Raw genomic sequence first — 18,693 nt, 5'->3', positions numbered from 1 at the left:
ACAAACATTTTATTAAAGTTCCAAACTAATGATTTAAATACAAAAAAGTTAAAGACGAAAAAGGACAACACAAAAGAACAAAGGAAATAACAAGGGCTAGTACAATCAGTCTAGTACCGTTCAGACAACAGAGAGATGGTATATCTTTGTGGAACTGACTGTAACAGACATATGCTTTCATTGCAAATGTTACCTTCAAAAGACTTTAAAAGCAAGAAAAGATTCCTCTTTTCCATTGTACATATTCTGCATTCTTGTACAGAAATTCTAGGATACAGACATTTAACAGTAAAACGGTACTGATAAATAAGTTTACTTTTTACTGTCCCTGTTTCAATTTTGATCTCTCCATTTGTTATTAATTAAATGCTTTTATTCTTTAGGAAAATTTCTTTTATGGCTACATTAAGGACTAACGAGTGTAGTTTTGAGATATCTTTGACATAATTCTTAAATAACAATACCCTACGTTCTTTTCTTGTTTTACAAAATTAAAATAAAATGTGGTATTCGAATTGTTTGTTAGTTAACAATAATGATATAGTGTACTATAAGCGCAGCAAAATAATAAACCATCGACTTAAAATGTTTAATATTTGTTATAGTCATATTAATTTTCCTATGGAGATCTTCAGTGCATTACAAATTACAGTTCCAATCTGTTTTATTATTATTTACTATTTTCCTCTGATATAATGTATTTTTGTTTGTAATTTAAAACAATCATGATATAATACTTTTACAATTAATTAGGCATTCTTTCCTCCGTCAAAACCTAAAACAACCGTAAGGTGTTAGCACAAATTACAAGTAAGTTAGTAAGTATGAGTGTTTGTTCGTTGTGTTTATGTGTGTATTATGAGATTATCCTGTAGTAATATCCGAAACATGTAACTTTTAACAGCATCTCACGGTTCTTTTTTAATTTGGTGAAGCAAGATTACCAAATTAAGCGTAAATGTAATCTAAAAGGGGCATCACCAATGAATTAAATAAATGACGTTTTCTAATTCAATAAATTATGTTTTATAACTAAATAAATGACATTTTATTATTCAATAAATAATTTTTTATAATCCAATATTAGTTTACTTACCACCCTTTACAATTCCTCTGTCCAACCTATCAAATGTTACAAGGATTCTCCTGGTCTGATTCTATATACGAATCAATACATTCAATCAATTCATTCATTCAATTGATTTTATTTATTCAATTTACGAAAAAATTAATACATGTATGTATTTTTATACTAAAGTAGATATAAAAGATAAACACACTCAGAAAACAGTTTCTCTCGCGATTTCCCAGAAGGCAATTCCGTTATTGTTTCAGGCGGAAGTTCGCATCACCGTTTCGCTGCTCAATATGAATAAGGCGGTGTTATTTCTTGTCTTTAGCAGTTGGAGCACGTTGTAGCATTAGTCAAGAAGTTTCGTTTACATCACTAATATCTGTTTAGATTGCTTAAGTAAGCATACTTTAGCTCAGTGTGCATTTATCATTTAGAAATAAAAACGTATTTCACTATAAAATCTATATGATGGACAGACGATCAGTGCTCTTGATGGAAGGATTACTAAATTGTATGGCTACACCTGGGTAACGTCTTAAGGCATAGATTTGCTAAGATAGCCAAACATTTTAGTTATAACTCAAATTTAATGTAAATATACAATAAATAAAATTCCTTTTAGCCCTATGCTTTTCTCAGTTCATTTTTCCTTCAAAGAATAACTCATTTCCTACTCACTCTACATGAGGACTCAATACTAAAACTATTGCTACAATATACTGGTCGATACGATACCAAAACGTTGATCTTCACTCTTGTAATGGCCAAGGTGATGTAAAGTTTACTTATAAGAAATCGTAGTCAACCTTACTTGATAGAGGCCACATAACAGCATATTCCGATACAGCATAGTTTTCAGAAAATTAGTTTCAGGATCGATAGGGATCTGTCTGAGCGTTAGCAAAAATGTTAACATTAGTCTTATAGGTAACCATTATGGCAACGAGAAATAACAGAACACGTAAATGTTTTAAAAAACTGAATACAATCATATGGGATTTTAACATGACATGTAACTGAATTATCCCAAATACATACATCATCTTTTGGTGACTTGGTATGTAGACTTCAAACGTAAATTCTGCTATGAAGCTCAACTAAATGAAAAATGTATTGTAATATGTAGAAATTATCTCAAGAAAGATTTAATCTGTGGACTTTAAATTTTGGATCAGCATAGAAAATAATGCGTCTACAGTGGTGTGTGGGACCTACCATGGAAATTTCTTGAGGGTCGTTAAAAGCTATAAATTCACTAGGCTGACGCCATTTCTCATTTTCCTGCTGGGCGGGGGGGTATAAAATCTATTTTCTTTACGATTTCCTGCCTATCTATGCAGGTTGAGGTATCCGCAGGATATCTCAAAAATGAAATAAAGTATAGCCTTGAAAATTTTGTATAAGGCCTCAGCGAATTTTGCGATACGTGGTGTGGTGTACTCGTACCTTGTATTAATTAGAGTTAAACAACAAAGTGAATTAATACAAATAAATCAAACTGATTCGTTTGTGAGATTTATTTTATATAATGGTTATGAAACGACTAAAACATGATTACTTAGAAAGTGGTGCTTTCTGAGAACATACTATATTACAGTTTACTAAAAAACGAAAACACTTTTTTAGTCACGAATTACTCCAGAAATCAACTATACAATAAGTATTGCTTTCTTGTGTAAACAGCAATATGAAAATATATGATATTAAAGTAACACGATATTTAAATAAACCTAAACCTTAATTAAAACCATCCCATTTGAAATTTGAACAATTCCATATCAATTTTATTAAAGTACGTAGCGACTGTACTTCTGAATCGGTAAACAAGAAAATGTGTCTCAAAAGCTGATGACAAGAATCGAGTTGTGTTGTTTAATTTTTAAACACAATTTCCAACTTGCGAACTGTCAGGTCGGGACTCCATTGTTCCTGATAATTAACAAAACTCTGAAACAAACGAACGGATTCCCCGACTGTTTAACAATGTACAATCCTCTTTCATTGATAGAATTATTCATTGGTCTTTAGTTTGCGTTAATGAGATCTTTTCCCAAAGTGTCATTTCCTTAATACGCCTGTAAGTAGCTTAACATCGAACAAATAGGGATTTATGGTATGAGCGATAAAAGCTAAACTGACATAAATAAGATTGAACTATAAATTCTTGCTATGTATATTAAAATGTCAGAAATAAACGATACCATTGAAAATTTAACTATGATAAATAAAAGACCAGTTGTTTTTTGGCATTTTACACACATCCTTCCCTAGAATATACTTCGTTAGCTCACGACCAAACATTTCAAAACTTTATGCCTTACGGTGGTGCAATAGACCTTAGAAGAATGAAACAAGATAAACATGTAAAGTAGTTTGAGGGATTGGATGGCTTTTATTTATGCCATTAGTAAGGAAATTATATGTTTAGTTGTTTATATGTTTAAATTTAAAAGTTTTTAAATATATTTAGTAAAATTACTTTTGATACATAAAATATATCGCTAAAGCTATACAACTCATGTATAAATTGTACATGTTTAACTTTTTTAATTTTAAGTGATTTTCTTTCGGTTTTGTAAAAACGTTAATAAATTTATAACTTTAAACACGGGTAATTAAACGTGAAGTGATAAAAAATATTCTTCTAATGTTTCTGTATTAAGTAAATTTATACTCAACCTCAAAATTGATTGCACAATTATACGTCTTATCACTCTGTAATCGTTATTAATAAGGTTTTTTATTTTGGGGAAACATAATACAATTTACTAAATTTTATAATCGTTAGGAGTTATTAATATATCTACATTACCTTATCTACTAATGCTTCGCGTCATGAGTGAGGAATGCGGTAACGCCTTCGGTATTAACAAAGAATATCGAAATAATATGATCATACAATAAAACCTGTAAAATACTGTACCATGCGGTTAAATAATTTTATATTTTATCATAAAATAGTCAATAATACAGAATCCAGAGATCATAGGTAAAACATTTTTATTTATTGTTTTTAAGGAAACTCCTGCACAACAACTCCTCGCACTTTATTTCAATATACCCAAACAGTGATAACATTCAAATTCAGTTAAGCTTTTTAGTTTTATATGTAAGTATTATTTCTAATACTAATATATGAATCTGAAGTCACTGTTGTATTGGATTGTATTGGCTAAGTTTGTTTCAATGCAGGTCTCTCTCTTCGTGTTCGGACTCACAAAGATCAAACACAAAGATAATGCGGAACCTTTAGGAAAGTTAATGCTGAATGTTACAGCACTACAAACCACTGCCTGCCGCTCCTTGAATGGAAGTGGGAAACTTCTCTGATATTGAACTGACTTTCGTACTCTCCATTGAAACTTTGTGGCCAGCAGGGAACTCTGAGATCGGTAGATAAACTGTAACTTAGTAAGTATCTAAATGCGTGGATCTTATTAAACATGATAAGGAAAATTTTGATAGTAATAAAAATTGCTACGGTCACAGACAGGATTTTTTAATCACTTACGCTCTAATTAATCACTTACGATACTAACGACTTAACTTTATACAGTAAAAATAACGTGTTAATACTACTTTAAACACACAAAGTTTTTGTTCCGTATGGTTTTGGATTAGGCTGTCTAAATAAGGTGTAAAATTTCGGTTGTTCATCATTTATGTGATTCTTACATTTAGGTGGAATTATCTACTAGATCAGGTTTGCATTAAGGTTCCCAGGGCACTCTTTTGTTCTGTATTTACCTTTTTTCTTAAACAAATAAACGTATTAAAATTATATGCTCCGGACAAATTTGCCCTATAATGAGTTATGAAGCTACTTTACGGCTTCTGAATACTCTTTGGCAACAGTTTTGTGATTCATAAAAGGGCACTTATGATTATCTGCGGTCTAAGCAAAAAATAGCAATATTTTTTTAGTTAAGAGGAAATTTTTATGTTGACCTCCATTCTTGTCTTATCTACTTCCATATATGTTTTCAAAAATAAAAACCCATTTCCTCAATAGTCCCAAGAGTACATTAAAAGAATAACATAAATTGCATAATCCTAAGCATGGATTTTAGTTAATCGAAAATCACAACTTAGTTTGGGACCAAAATATTTAACCTTACTCCTAAAAAACACAATTGAATTTTTAACTCTATGTCGGGATCGTTTCATACTATTACTTAACTTTATAACTTAGCAGACTGACCATTTTTTTAACTTTTTTCTGCCCGTCCTTATGCTTATACTTATGCGTGGATCTTATTAAACATGATAAGGAAAATTTTGATAGTAATAAAAATTGCTACGGTCACAGACAGGATTTTTTAACTGTTGTTCACAGTATCACATATTGTTATTAGTTTTATGTAACTTAATGGTATTTTAAGAAGCAGTATTTTTATACGTTATGGCAAAGTTCGAAACATTATAATATGTCAATGAACTATAAAGTGTTCTATTTACCAAATATATGTGAGGCTAACAATCTTAAATTTAACATAAATAAGATAGGCAGGATTATTCTACCAGGTGCAGGGTGGCAGATAAAACGGAATATGTAGGGACTAAATGTAACATCTCTGCATGTCTTGTCATGTGGCATGTGTGAGGTATTTTTACTTGACAACGCGAAGGTGGCGCGTGCGCTAGTGTGGGAAGGTGGCAAAAACACTCGAGGTAACCCACTAAAGTGCACTTGACCTGCCGGAGGGTTTGCGACAATGTGTCATGTGTGAGGTATTTTTACTTGACAACGCGAAGGTGGCGCGTGCGCTAGTGTGGGAAGGTGGCAAAAACACTCGAGGTAACCCACTAAAGTGCACTTGACCTGCCGGAGGGTTTGCGACAATGTGTCATGTGTGAGGTATTTTTACTTGACAACGCGAAGGTGGCGCGTGCGCTAGTGTGGGAAGGTGGCAAAAACACTCGAGGTAACCCACTAAAGTGCACTTGACCTGCCGGAGGGTTTGCGACAATGTGGCATGTGTGAGGTATTTTTACTTGACAACGCGAAGGTGGCGCGTGCGCTAGTGTGGGAAGGTGGCAAAAACACTCGAGGTAACCCACTAAAGTGCACTTGACCTGCCGGAGGGTTTGCGACAATGTGTCATGTGTGAGGTATTTTTACTTGACAACGCGAAGGTGGCGCGTGCGCTAGTGTGGGAAGGTGGCAAAAACACTCGAGGTAACCCACTAAAGTGCACTTGACCCAGCGATCACATAAGACCAATAGATGGAGCAGTGGGGTTGCCCGTTGAAGCCGCCTCTGTCGCCCTGATGATACAACAATGGCGGCGACCTTGGGATGATTCACCTAGTGGCGAGCGCTCCAGACTGTGTTCGCTGCTGTCTGGCAGGTTTTAGAACATGAGAAGGAAGATGAAGATCTCGACTATTACTATGATATTGTAGGAAAACACTTCAAATGTAACGACGCATATTGTGGAGTACCTTTCTGGTTTTGTAGTAAGAACGTTAAGAAATAAAAATAGCCTGTAGCGGGTGCCTACAGCTGGTTACAGGCTAATGAGGAAAACGCAATACCGCAAACAGTTTGATAAGTTGTAAAAATCGAGGAGGACTTTTACAACCTTCTGAAGGTGTTGTGAAACTTTGTTTTGTTATGTGAAACAGAAGTAAAGTTGCGTATTTAAGAAAGGCGGAGCCGTGACAAACTGTGAAAAACTAGTAGGACAGAATGGTAAATTCAGGGTTACGAAAGTGTATCGGTGTAAATCTGTTCCCAGGAGGACATTGTTTTTGTACAAGATCCTGGGGGTAAATCACCTTATATTAGTTCAAAAAAGCTATTTGTAAACAATACTTCAAAGTGCGACTACATCACCACTGCAAAAATGTCAGTGCATCATTACACAAAAACCAGAATACGCAGTCATCTATTAAAAACTGTAATATTTTTAGGACAGTAGAGAGGTACGTTTTATTGTAAGCTTTGGATATTTATGTTTCTAATTTTCATATTTTAATTTCCATTATATTAAAATTCATTATTTATAAAACATAATGAATTACCCATTTGGGTAATTTGGTGTGCCAGCATCTGGACTATTTCGCATGTAGCTATTAGCTTTTTTTAGAAATAGTCTTTTCATCATGCTCAATGATACTTAATTTATTTATTTTTTACGTTATTTTTTTCTAATAGCTATGGTGGTAAATTTAACTTATTTGTTTTGTACTTTTTTAATGAATTAAATATTTGTTTCTAAAATTGCACTGCTAAATGAGATTGTACATTGTTAATTACCTGATTTCTTGTAAATGTATAGATTTTTTCCAAGTAGATCTGCTACAATTCATTTCTTGTTGTTTGTTATTTGCTCTAAATTTATCTTGTTAATTCTTAAATGTTTATTCATTATTTTTCTTTTATCTTGTTGTTGTTTGTTGTTCTTGTTATTATACTCAAGTTATATTAGTTTTCGAGTTGGTTAGTGTTATTTATGATTTTTTTATAATTATTGCCATAGTCAAAAAACTAACACACCATGTTTTATTATAAATTTGTTCGATTATGCTGTCTGTCTTGAATTAATTAATTTGCACTATTCTCATAAAAAATGGTTGTCCGTTGATAAATAAATAAGTCTATGTCTAAGTGGTTTACTTTATTGTACCTTATATTGCCTCAAGTTTTAGTTAATATTTAATTGCACTGAATGACAGTTTCTATTTACATGAAATGATAAAGCGAATGCCTTATAAATGGAGATTAAAAATGTTTAACATATTAAAAATAATTAATTTACATTTAAATGAATTTTAAATTAACGATATGTTGAGTTTTAATTTAAGAGCCGAGAGCGGCCTGGAGTGTAGGCGATCTGTTGTAGGTCGGGCGATGCGCGGTCAGGGGTTTTCGCCTATATTCTGCCGATAATATCAGGAAAACGACTGGTCTTAGAAAATAAAGTTTCGAATGAAAAAAAATAATTCAACTCTTTATCTCAAACTTTCCCGCTTACAAAACTTGCCTGTCCTAAAAACAAAAAAATTCCTCACAGACCGACTTTTTGTCATGTTACGATTTCAAAATGTGTATAAAACTTTTAAAGTTTTTTGCTCATTAAATTATATATAGAGATCAAAAGACGGGTAATTTGAGTTGCGCCATTGGAATCAGTGTTTTATGAGATATACGTACACCAAATTTGAACATTTTGGCTTAATCCTAAGTGGGCTAGGTGGCGATTTATTTATGCGCGCGGACTGCAATTTTTAAGCTTTTCTGGACGGCGTTTGGCGTTTCTAGACGTTCTCAAGATGGCCCCCCCAGCCACTGGCTTCAACACCAGGTAATGCTGTAGGAAAATAGGAGTGCTCCATCTATTGGTCTTATGTGATCGCTGACTTGACCTCCGGAGGGTTTGCGACAATGTGTCATGTGTGAATGGCCCCCGCTCTTTCCTACGCTTTAACACTTCTCTTAAATAATAATGTGGAAAGTTACACCAGAATCACAGAAATGTTTTGAATCTAAAGGATTATGTCACTCGCACGTTTCTTTCTATTAATTCTAATTTACGTATAATTATTTATGTCTTATCATAATATCTTGTCGAATTATATAATTTTTTTCAATGTCCACTTTTTCATGACTGACTGTAGAGTTAGTTATACGTATGGATAGAGTTTTAAAGCCTCGTGTAGCCCTATAGTGGATCAAGCTCTACGTAATTAGAAAAGGCCTTTAATTCATTTCTAAGTTAAAAAAATAAATTAAGAACACTATTTTATCTAGACATTATGATTGTATCAAAAGATATAGTGCTGTCCATAAAAAACGTGGCTTTGACAATACATTAAAAATGTAATATTTCAGTCAAAAAAGAAACTAAGCAACATGCTTTATCTAATAGTCTAGTAGCTTACAGTGTTGCATTGCACTGTATAAATCACATAACATGGTTTTTATGAAGTAATGATTTTTTTCCTAAGTAGTAAATTGATTCCTAATTCCGATGACCTTGAAATGAGGGGTATTAAAAGGGCTACAAATATGAAAGGATGTTTGTTTCCCAGTTTATATTTTTCCTAGCTTGATACACTCAACACCGATCGTCATAAAAATAAGTAATAGTAATATAAGTGTCAGAAATTAGGCGTGGAGTCGGAAAGTCAACACTTTAGGGTCTCCATATGGTTAGTTGACGCTGATTTAACATTGAATTATGTATGTGACGGTTGGATTTTAATGATTTAAGGTATGAAAAATATTATCCATTCGTTTCAAGAACATATCATCAATGTACGATTGTCATATATACTGCTGTCTCACTCAGCGAGGTAGGGAAAAGCCCTAAGGGTTTCTTAAAGATGCTTCATCCTCAAGATGAGCCTGCCACCATGGTAGGCTCCTACGATTTTCCGTGGCGTGGATTAATAAACGAATGCCATACAAGATAGAAGATGGGGTCTTTCTCAATAGCCTTCACCGACCGAAAATGTACTTCATATTTCACAAACAAGTGTTGTCTTTAGACCTACTACTGTTGGAATCTATGAAATTTTGGGCCTGTTTCTGTCCGTTAATGAGACACGGTCATTAAGACCCCTCCGAGTAGCCATCACCGACTGAAGAGTTCATTATAAATATCACATCATAAAAATATATTAAGTCTATCGCTTTTGGAATACATGAGTTCTTATTTATAATCTGTGATAACTGAGAGAAGACGAAGACGATAATGTTATCGTTGACTGAAAAACTGATTAAAATATGTAATCTTATTCAACGAAACTATATACGATGGTGCACGTTTGTTGCTATAGTCACAACTAAATGATAAGGTATCTCTTTCTCTCCGTCAATGGCATAAATGTGTCCAATTGCCTCATTAAAATCAAAGATTTGAGGATCCAAGTTTCTTTGCCTGGTACTGTCTGCCCGTGGCATTCAGAGATATAAATGTTTCCTGTTGTCCATTACTAGAATAATAAAGATTTTAGGATCCAAGTTTCATTTCCTGGTACTGTCTGCCCAGGGCATTCAGAGATATACACGTTTCCTATTGTTCATTACCAACTAAAGATATGAGAATCCAAGTTTCTTTCCCTGGTACTGTCTGCCCGTGGCATTCAGAGATATACACGTTTCCTATTGTTCATTACCAACTAAAGATATGAGGATCCAAGTTTCTTTCCCTGGTACTGTCTGCCCGTGGCATTCAGAGATATACACGTTTCCTATTGTTCATTACCAACTAAAGATATGAGGATCCAAGTTTCTTTCCCTGGTACTGTCTGCCCGTGGCATTCAGAGATATACATGTTTCCTATTGTCCATTACCAACTAAAGATTTGAGGATCCAAGTTTCTTTGCCTGGCACAGTCCACCAGTGGCATTCAGAGATATACATGTTTCCTATTGTCCATTACCAACTAAAGATTTGAGGATCCAAGTTTCTTTGCCTGGCACAGTCTGCCCGTGGCATTCAGAGATATACATGTTTCCTATTGTCCATTACCAACTAAAGATTTGAGGATCCAAGTTTTCTTTGCCTGGCACAGTCCACCAGTGGCATTCAGAGATATACATGTTTCCTATTGTCCTTTACCAACTAAAGATTTGAGGATCCAAGTTTCTTTGCCTGGCACAGTCTGCCCGTGGCATTCAGAGATATACATGTTTCCTATTGTCCATTACCAACTAAAGATTTGAGGATCCAAGTTTCTTTGCCTGGCACAGTCCACCAGTGGCATTCAGAGATATACATGTTTCCTATTGTCCTTTACCAACTAAAGATTTGAGGATCCAAGTTTCTTTGCCTGGCACAGTCTGCCCGTGGCATTCAGAGATATACATGTTTCCTATTGTCCATTACCAACTTAAGATATGAGGATCCAAGTTTCTTTGCCTGGCACAGTCCACCAGTGGCATTCAGAGATAGAAATGGTTCCTATTGTCCTTTACGAACTAATGAAGTTAGTATCCAAGGATCCAGAAGACCTGCCACTGATGTTGGATCTAAGTTTTTGTCCAGTGCAATGAGAAGTTTAATAATGGTAGAAAACATAAATTCCAACTCGTAAAAAATCACATTTGTATAGATTTTATAGTATTTCTTTGAATAAGATAATATAAATAAATTAAGAAATTACATAATATTTTATATATTTATTTCTTCACACTATTATAGAAACTTGCCTTGACAACAATTTTATAATTTGTAAATTTAGATAATGTGATGTGTATGAAATTCATTATTAATTTGATTAAGATCAGAATTGAAGTACTTGTGAAAATTTTACAAATTATGAAACTCTTCATACCAATAAATACGCGTTCTTTATTTCTCTCATCATTCATAACACGCTGGGAGCTATTTCCTGTAATTCTAAAGAGAAATTATATTACTTGGATGAATGTTAAATACTTATGAAGTTTACTAAGCTACAAACAGGATTTAATTGAATTCCATGCCACTAATGGATATCCTTTTAGCGATATAACGCGTGGCCTGTTTGGTTCAATTTTATCTACTCGTAATATGAAATTTGTTCGTTTAATGTGGCATAAAAATAACCTTTTCTACACCATCAAAGGGGTTGTTATATTTTGTGTTTGGGCGCCGTAAACATATTAAGTTAAATAATATTGTATACAGTTAATTGACAAGGCATTATATTGGAAAATACTAATTACCAAATCCAATGACCGTTGTGAAAGAAATACTTTATTATATTATATTATTATATATAATATATTAATTGTTATACATTATATCGCTGAGATTGGATATATGTATCATGTATAACGAAGAATTGGAAACTTTTGCTGATAGAAAACGAACCTTATTTAATGTGAACAATTTGGTGCGTAGAGAGATGACAAAAACCCATGCTGCGAATTTAAAGGTTATTTCTGTGGTGGAAATTTTGTGACAAGGTATTTTTTGCATTTAAACGAACTAAAGAGCGAACAACTAAATTATAATTTGCTTAATTTTGTTGGTTTTACAAAGGAAATTAACAGTGAGGATATCTTGATTTGATGAACTACAAAACAGTTCGTTAAGACCAAATCGTTCCTCTCAAATAATATTGAAGGTTTCTAACTGCTGATCCTGTATACACTAATCCAGGCACATCTCGAAATATACTGTAATCGTGCGGTCTCCTCTGCTCTATAAAAAGAACTCTGAAGTCCGATTGTGTTTTCACAGCAAATATCTCACTGTCAATGAGTACAATGTGTATATAATGATCATTAAATACACACGATAAACATAGCAGACTAAGTATAGACTCTGAAATACTTTGTTATACAGCAATTCTGTGATACGCAGTGTTTAAATTTTTACACTATTTATCAAGATAATAACATACAGTGCTTATGTCTCCTCTACTAAATCATGCAGAATATCTAATTAAAAATTATTCGAAAGGTTTTATTATTTGATTCTTAAGAGACAATAAATTTAACTTAATTAATTTTCAGATACTTTTTTAATTCTAAAAGTAAGTATTTCCGTTATTTCCACCTAAACAGTGTCTCTGATTAACTTAAGTCTGTAAAAAAATAAAACATTATTAATGTAGCCTGTAAGTAATACAAAAATTTTATTTCTTCCTGTACAATTCTAATCATACAAGTCTTCTTTTCTATCTTTATTACAAAAATAAAGATGTTTATCACTAAGAGCATAAGTTTGTCTTGCTTCTATGATAGGTTATAAACCAAGTTAAAAGCAATCCTGGCTTCGGATCAGAGTGGGAGGCTTCGCCTTTCTCTCTTGGACACTTTCCTTGAAGAGCTCAACAGCATTATTATAAACAATTAGTAATATTCCGTATTTCTTTGTAGGCGATGTCACGGAAATGCTCCTAAATACCTCAAGCACACTAAGGAATTAGAAATTTGTTTAGGAAGAAGCAAATGCTGTCTAAAAATCACAAGGTTACGCTTAGGACTCCAATACAACTTTGTTATGGAGGTATTTCATTTTTATATTTAAGCGTCTAAGAATCATGAATTTTCCATGAATGATGTTCTTTATATGTCATTTAATTTCATTCAAGTTCATTTTAAACAAAGTGTGATAGAATGAATGTCTGGATGGCACTTTTCTTCTTTATTATTGGAATAGTGGCAATCACTTATAAAAGCACTAAAAACTGATTTCGTAAAGCGTGGGAGCCGACCAAGAAGTAGTGAAAGTACAAACTAAACACACTATTTAACATCGCAAAAAGAATAATCTGCACAAAGTACGTCCTAGAGAGAAAATATTTTAGTATCACACTAGAAACTACCAAACTAAATAGTTTGTCTTGAAATACAAACTACGTGTTTAATTTAGTATTTGAATTATGAACATGGTCAGCTGCCTATAAACATGTAATTTTGTATCTGTCAACCGAAGTATTGTGACGTACCGTAAAGCTTTTATGATATCGTGTAATTAAACCGATTGTACCCGAAGTTTAACCAAATCGAAATGTGTGCCACTTGGGACCGTTCGGCTTTGGGTGGAAAAGTCTGTGGGAGAGCCGGATACGGAAGGTGCTACAATTAAACAATATAAGTTAATAACTTATTGGTCAGTTACTTGTGTAATCAAAGTAGGTAATTTTAATTTAGTCTTCCATTAAATAAGTGAACTATAGCCACGTTCGTGTAACGCACTTGCAGAAAAAGTTATATATTAATTTAAGTGTACCAATACCGGCTATTTTTATTTATTACTAGTAATTTCTATAAGTCACCTTTGAAGTACTGATATTATCATTGTATATAACCTCATTGTTATAAACGTTGGTATTATGAATTCATCGTATAAACTAAAAATAACTAGACAATCCTAGTATTTCCGCTTGATTGTGAATCATCTGTACAGAGTCGTATATTTTAGACCGTAGTTTCACTACTACTGCGGTAGATCTACGAGAAGTTCAATTAAGCACAGTTCCCTACTTTTATGACTGGAAGACTGCAACTTCTTCAGAGATACAACTTCCCGTTTGTGCACTATTCATATAAACGAATATTCGAGCAAAACACATGACATTTGACAAACTATATGTCCATTGCCTCTTCCGTCTTTCGCTCAAAGTCCCTCTAGTCCCCCTTCCTCCAGCTACTCCTTCCTTCTTACATAGACTGCATCGATGATAAATTTCTGACTGGACGCGATACGGTGCGGCAATAGCATTTTCATTGCCAAACCATTCAGCCTGAAGAACAACAGAAGAAAATAGTAAACCTTTGGCCAAAGTTAATTTAGTCTGTATTCGTTCCTCGACTTCATTTTAGTGGGACGTCAAACGTTTGACAGTACAAAGAAGGGAGCTATGAACGTACTTCATCCTATATCATTTGGTTTTTGATATTAAACCAAATGATAAATGCTCCCTTATCTCCAGATATTTGGAGGCTATGGCCTTTCCTTCGGTTACATACAACTGGTTCACTGTACCTTCAACTATATGTATCGAGACCAGAGTCTCCTCCTAAGGGAACCCTGGGCCGCAGGGCAACTCTCAATGGACCGATGTTTACCTTTTTCTATACCGATGTTAGAGGTGGAGCTGTACACAACACAACTGAACAGAAAGTACATTATCCAGTGGCAAATATATAGACTTTTAAAAGGTAGGAGGTATTCTTTCTAAATATCGATACTGTCCTAGTAATAGACAAACTTTTAAAAGTCTATGGCTTCGCTAACGGCCTGTACCTTACAATTTTAACTTAGTTCTAGTAAGCGTAACATTAATACATGTTCATAAGTTATTGAAAATTATCATTTTTATTATTCTTTAAAATATATTGTATTTTCTTTATAATATTTTTAATTGTTCTGGGTTTTCTCGTAGAAACCATAAGACCACAACCGAGATTCACCTTTTTTACAAACATAAATTGAAACTCACAATAGACCGATGTGTACAATTTTCAATTCCAGCTTAGATTTAGGAGAATTAGTTTCACTGTATGTTTTTAACCATCCAGGTGACCTCATTCAACAGTTATCATGCGTGCGGACAGACATCGTATTTCGTCCATCACAAATTAGTAGAGACTTCGCAAAAAATTACAATTTTATTACAGTTGTAAAGATTTCATTTTCAGTAAATGTGAACGCCCGTTTGGAAAAATGAAAATATTTCAGGCGAAATTTTTATTTGGTACCAGTCTTATGTTATTTTTCAGCCCTTGGTATTTGCATCTGGCAAAAATAATTAAGAAATGTGCTACTTCAAAAAACTGTAGTTTCACGTGAAATGATTAATTTTCTACTTTTTATCTTCAGCAAAGCCATTGCAAAGAGCTATTGAATTTATAGTTTTTAAAATTCTTCCTACCAACTATCAATTGCATCTCATGAGTATTAAATAGCAAACAAGATGCTGAAATAAATTATCACGCTCAACATTGCCGAGTCTAACTGCAGTCCTGTAAACACTCATTCCTAATAAACGAAAACACGTGACAAAACATGTAGAATCCAGAGAGTGCGAAACAATTTACGATTGGCCTTATTTTAACTGGTCTTTTCCTTTACTCTTTGAGTTTTCTAGGTATAATTCTTCAATCTAATTATTGCAAGAAATAAATTTAAGCAATTAATTATAGTTCCCTCTACTCCACCAATGTCTATCATTTTTCTAGGTATATTAATTTAACCTAATTTTAAATTCAAATAAAGTAGTTAATAAATACTGTTCAGTCAGTTTAAATTAAAAAATAGGACACTTGATTGTGTATTAAACGAAATTTGTTTACCCAATGAACTACAAAATGAACTGCTTACATACTAGAAGTATTTCTACCGGTTTCAGTGATGAAAATTCTGTAATAAACTTTCTTCGGTTTCTTTTTAGGTGCAGAGAAAATTCAATTAATAATGTACGCTATTTATAAAATTACTAATAAATATTATTTTCAATGATGAAATTGTCAATAAGCAGACGAGAGGCAGAGATATCTACCAAACTGCAAGTCACAGGACGGGAGTCTACGAACACTTGCCCTCACAGGCAGTTCGTTTTATCAACAAATTGCCAAATTCAATCAAAAATGTCCCAACGCTTAAGGTGTTAAAACATTTTTTAAAGCGCTTTATAGCGTCTCAAGCATTTCATAGTGCTGACGAGTTTATGGTATTCGACTGGGTGACCGCACAATTGGAAAACAGACAACCGGCGTAGGAAAAGGGGAAAATTGGCATGAATGAATATGTTGTCACTGAAAATACAGTGTGTTTAACTGTGGTCTTGAAGTGTAGTTCTCGCTCAGTATTGTAGAAAATATTACTATTCTATACATTTTTTATAGTGTCCTGGCAATAAAATATTTGAATTTGGAGCATTAAACTGTCATTATGAATCTAAAATTATGTAGCAAACAAAATAAATAGACATAGGTGAAAATTATAAACTAATTTAGTCAAAATAATATATACAAGGGTTAGATTCTGAAATTTTTAAGAGCATATAAAGTTTTATCGATATAAAATATTTTCACATTGGAACAATACATGATGCTTAAAGGCTAGAACGTTTGAAATGTCATAGAAATTTTAAAAATTCTCGTCCTATAAACAAGTTGAAGTTTAAAATTACTAAATAAGCAGTACTGAAAATCTTGCAAATAAGAGCAACTATTTTAGCATTTATAAAATAAATGATTTATTGGAGAATTATATAAAACTTTCAAAGATAAGTCAAATTTAAAAAAGGCCGTTTTTAAAAATTTTGACAATGGCATGAAATGAATTAAATTTAGTTTTTACGTTTAAAATTTACTAAACAAAAAGAATATCGAATAACCACATATTCACAACTACGAATGTTTATTAAAACACTACGAGACTAAACGTATTATATTCGAGTTTAACTCCAAAATCTTGAATATGTAAATTAACCAGTAAACCTTAACAGCTATTAAAAAAACCAACCTTAGGTATATTTGTGATTACACTTTTAGAATAATAAGTAAGGTACAGTTAAATTATACTTCATGTTTTTTTATATGTTGTTTCTTTTATATCAATTGGCATTTTTTCCTATTTTAGGGGACACATTAGAATGATGAGTGAATAAAGTGTTCTATTCCTCATTTAAAAGCATGTCGTCTCGTACGGGTCTAAATTTGTATGTTACATAAATGTAAAAAACCGTACACAGTGATAATAATTATAATTCTAATAACAACAATACTATACACTATTAATGTGAATTAATCGTTACCTAGAAGTTTCCTGACTTCGTCCTGGCTGATGAAGAGATTGTACTTCGCAGAGACTTGAAGTAGCGCAAGGAGCAGGACCAAACCGGAACCGGAAGTGATCATCGGAGAAGCGCCGAAATAAACTTATTAGTGAGAAAACAACGCAATATTTTCTAGAATTTTTCTCACGTCCGAATAACGTTGATTTCAATATACTAATAAATGATTAAATAAGCATTAAAATTACCAAAACCTTTGAGTTATCAAAATGAAGAGCTTCAAACATCTACAGCAAATAATTTATTTTTATAACAAATATAACCTTTTTACCCTTCGACGTTATAATCTACATCAATCTTCAGATGAACACGTAATATTTATATCACTTTATATAAATTAACTTACTAATCATAACCATAATAATGTGTTTGTCTGTATATTTAAAATTGTTTAAATATTTTGTAAATACATCCTCTTTCAGTATTAAGTAATAATTTGAATGCCATAATTGTACAAAACACTACGAATTGGTTTGAAACTAAAACAGAATAGTAGAAAGTATAGATTTTTATGTTCCTTTAAAAGAAATCCGTAAGAATAATAATGAATGAAGAAGCACCAGCACTGAATGTACGACTTTGTCACGTCTCCTGGCGAGAGGACGTTCGGTCCACGACCGTCAGGCGATGACCCAGTACTGAGCCGCTAGAGCGACCCGCGCCGCGACGCTGCTGAGACTGACTCTCGCACGCACAGGCACCGCAGTGCCGTCGCGACGCGCGCACCCCAACTGTTGCTGCTCACTCCGCTCCGCGAACCTCTGACCCCACACTAGCGGAGAGTACGGGCGTCTGTCCCCGGTGTGACAGGGCGGGGTCATTAGGTCATACATTAGGCTTCTTGAAGTCACTCGTGACAAAAACATAGTTCTTATACTGAAGTGACGTTTTATAAACAGGTGCTGTACATTATTGTTGCAAAATGATTGTGACTTAAATACTGCATTTAAAATATAACTATTAAGATATTCGGTTGTAAATTGTACTTCACCATAAAATCGTTATATAATTCACATATGAAATCCAAATTCCACATAATAAATTTTACCTAAACGATTTCCTCTTAAATATGTTATTTTTTAGCATTCGTAGATAACGCGTCACTTACACCCAGGAACGGTAAGAAATTAGACTTAAAAATGAAGAATTCACGTTTTTCCTAAATATCTAGAGGAATGTTTAATAAATTGAACAGGTACGATGGGTTATAGCCTAACTCAATTTTTTACTACCCATTAACTAACCAGTAATTTTGTTTTACTGCAATATTATTACAGCTTGTTCGTATACAGTATTAAGTGTATATATATAAGACTGAGTAAGTGTACTTAAAAATTATAAATAAATTCGACCATCATAGTATCAACATA

The 18,693-nt window shown here is 33.2% G+C and overlaps 1 protein-coding gene across 2 annotated transcripts in view; it reads right to left on the bottom strand.

Annotated features, from left to right (window-relative positions):
• Positions 1–18,693, bottom strand: part of LOC124363015 (tyrosine-protein kinase Dnt-like) — an 89,859-nt gene that overhangs the window by 52,555 nt on the left and 18,611 nt on the right. The window contains exon 1 of one of the 2 annotated variants that reach the window (XM_046818075.1): positions 17,285–18,039. The exons of the other annotated variant lie outside the window; for it this stretch is intronic. Coding sequence (XP_046674031.1) covers positions 17,285–17,387 — 103 coding nt within the window. The 5' untranslated portion in view covers positions 17,388–18,039. Of the gene's footprint in view, positions 1–17,284; positions 18,040–18,693 lie in introns of those variants that run through there. 2 annotated transcript variants of the gene reach the window in all.

This window comes from Homalodisca vitripennis, chromosome 5 (genome assembly GCF_021130785.1).
Source record: "Homalodisca vitripennis isolate AUS2020 chromosome 5, UT_GWSS_2.1, whole genome shotgun sequence".
Lineage (NCBI taxonomy): Eukaryota > Metazoa > Arthropoda > Insecta > Hemiptera > Cicadellidae > Homalodisca > Homalodisca vitripennis.
The sequence above is the reverse complement of the archived record's forward strand: the minus strand, read 5'-3'. Positions and strand labels throughout refer to the sequence as shown.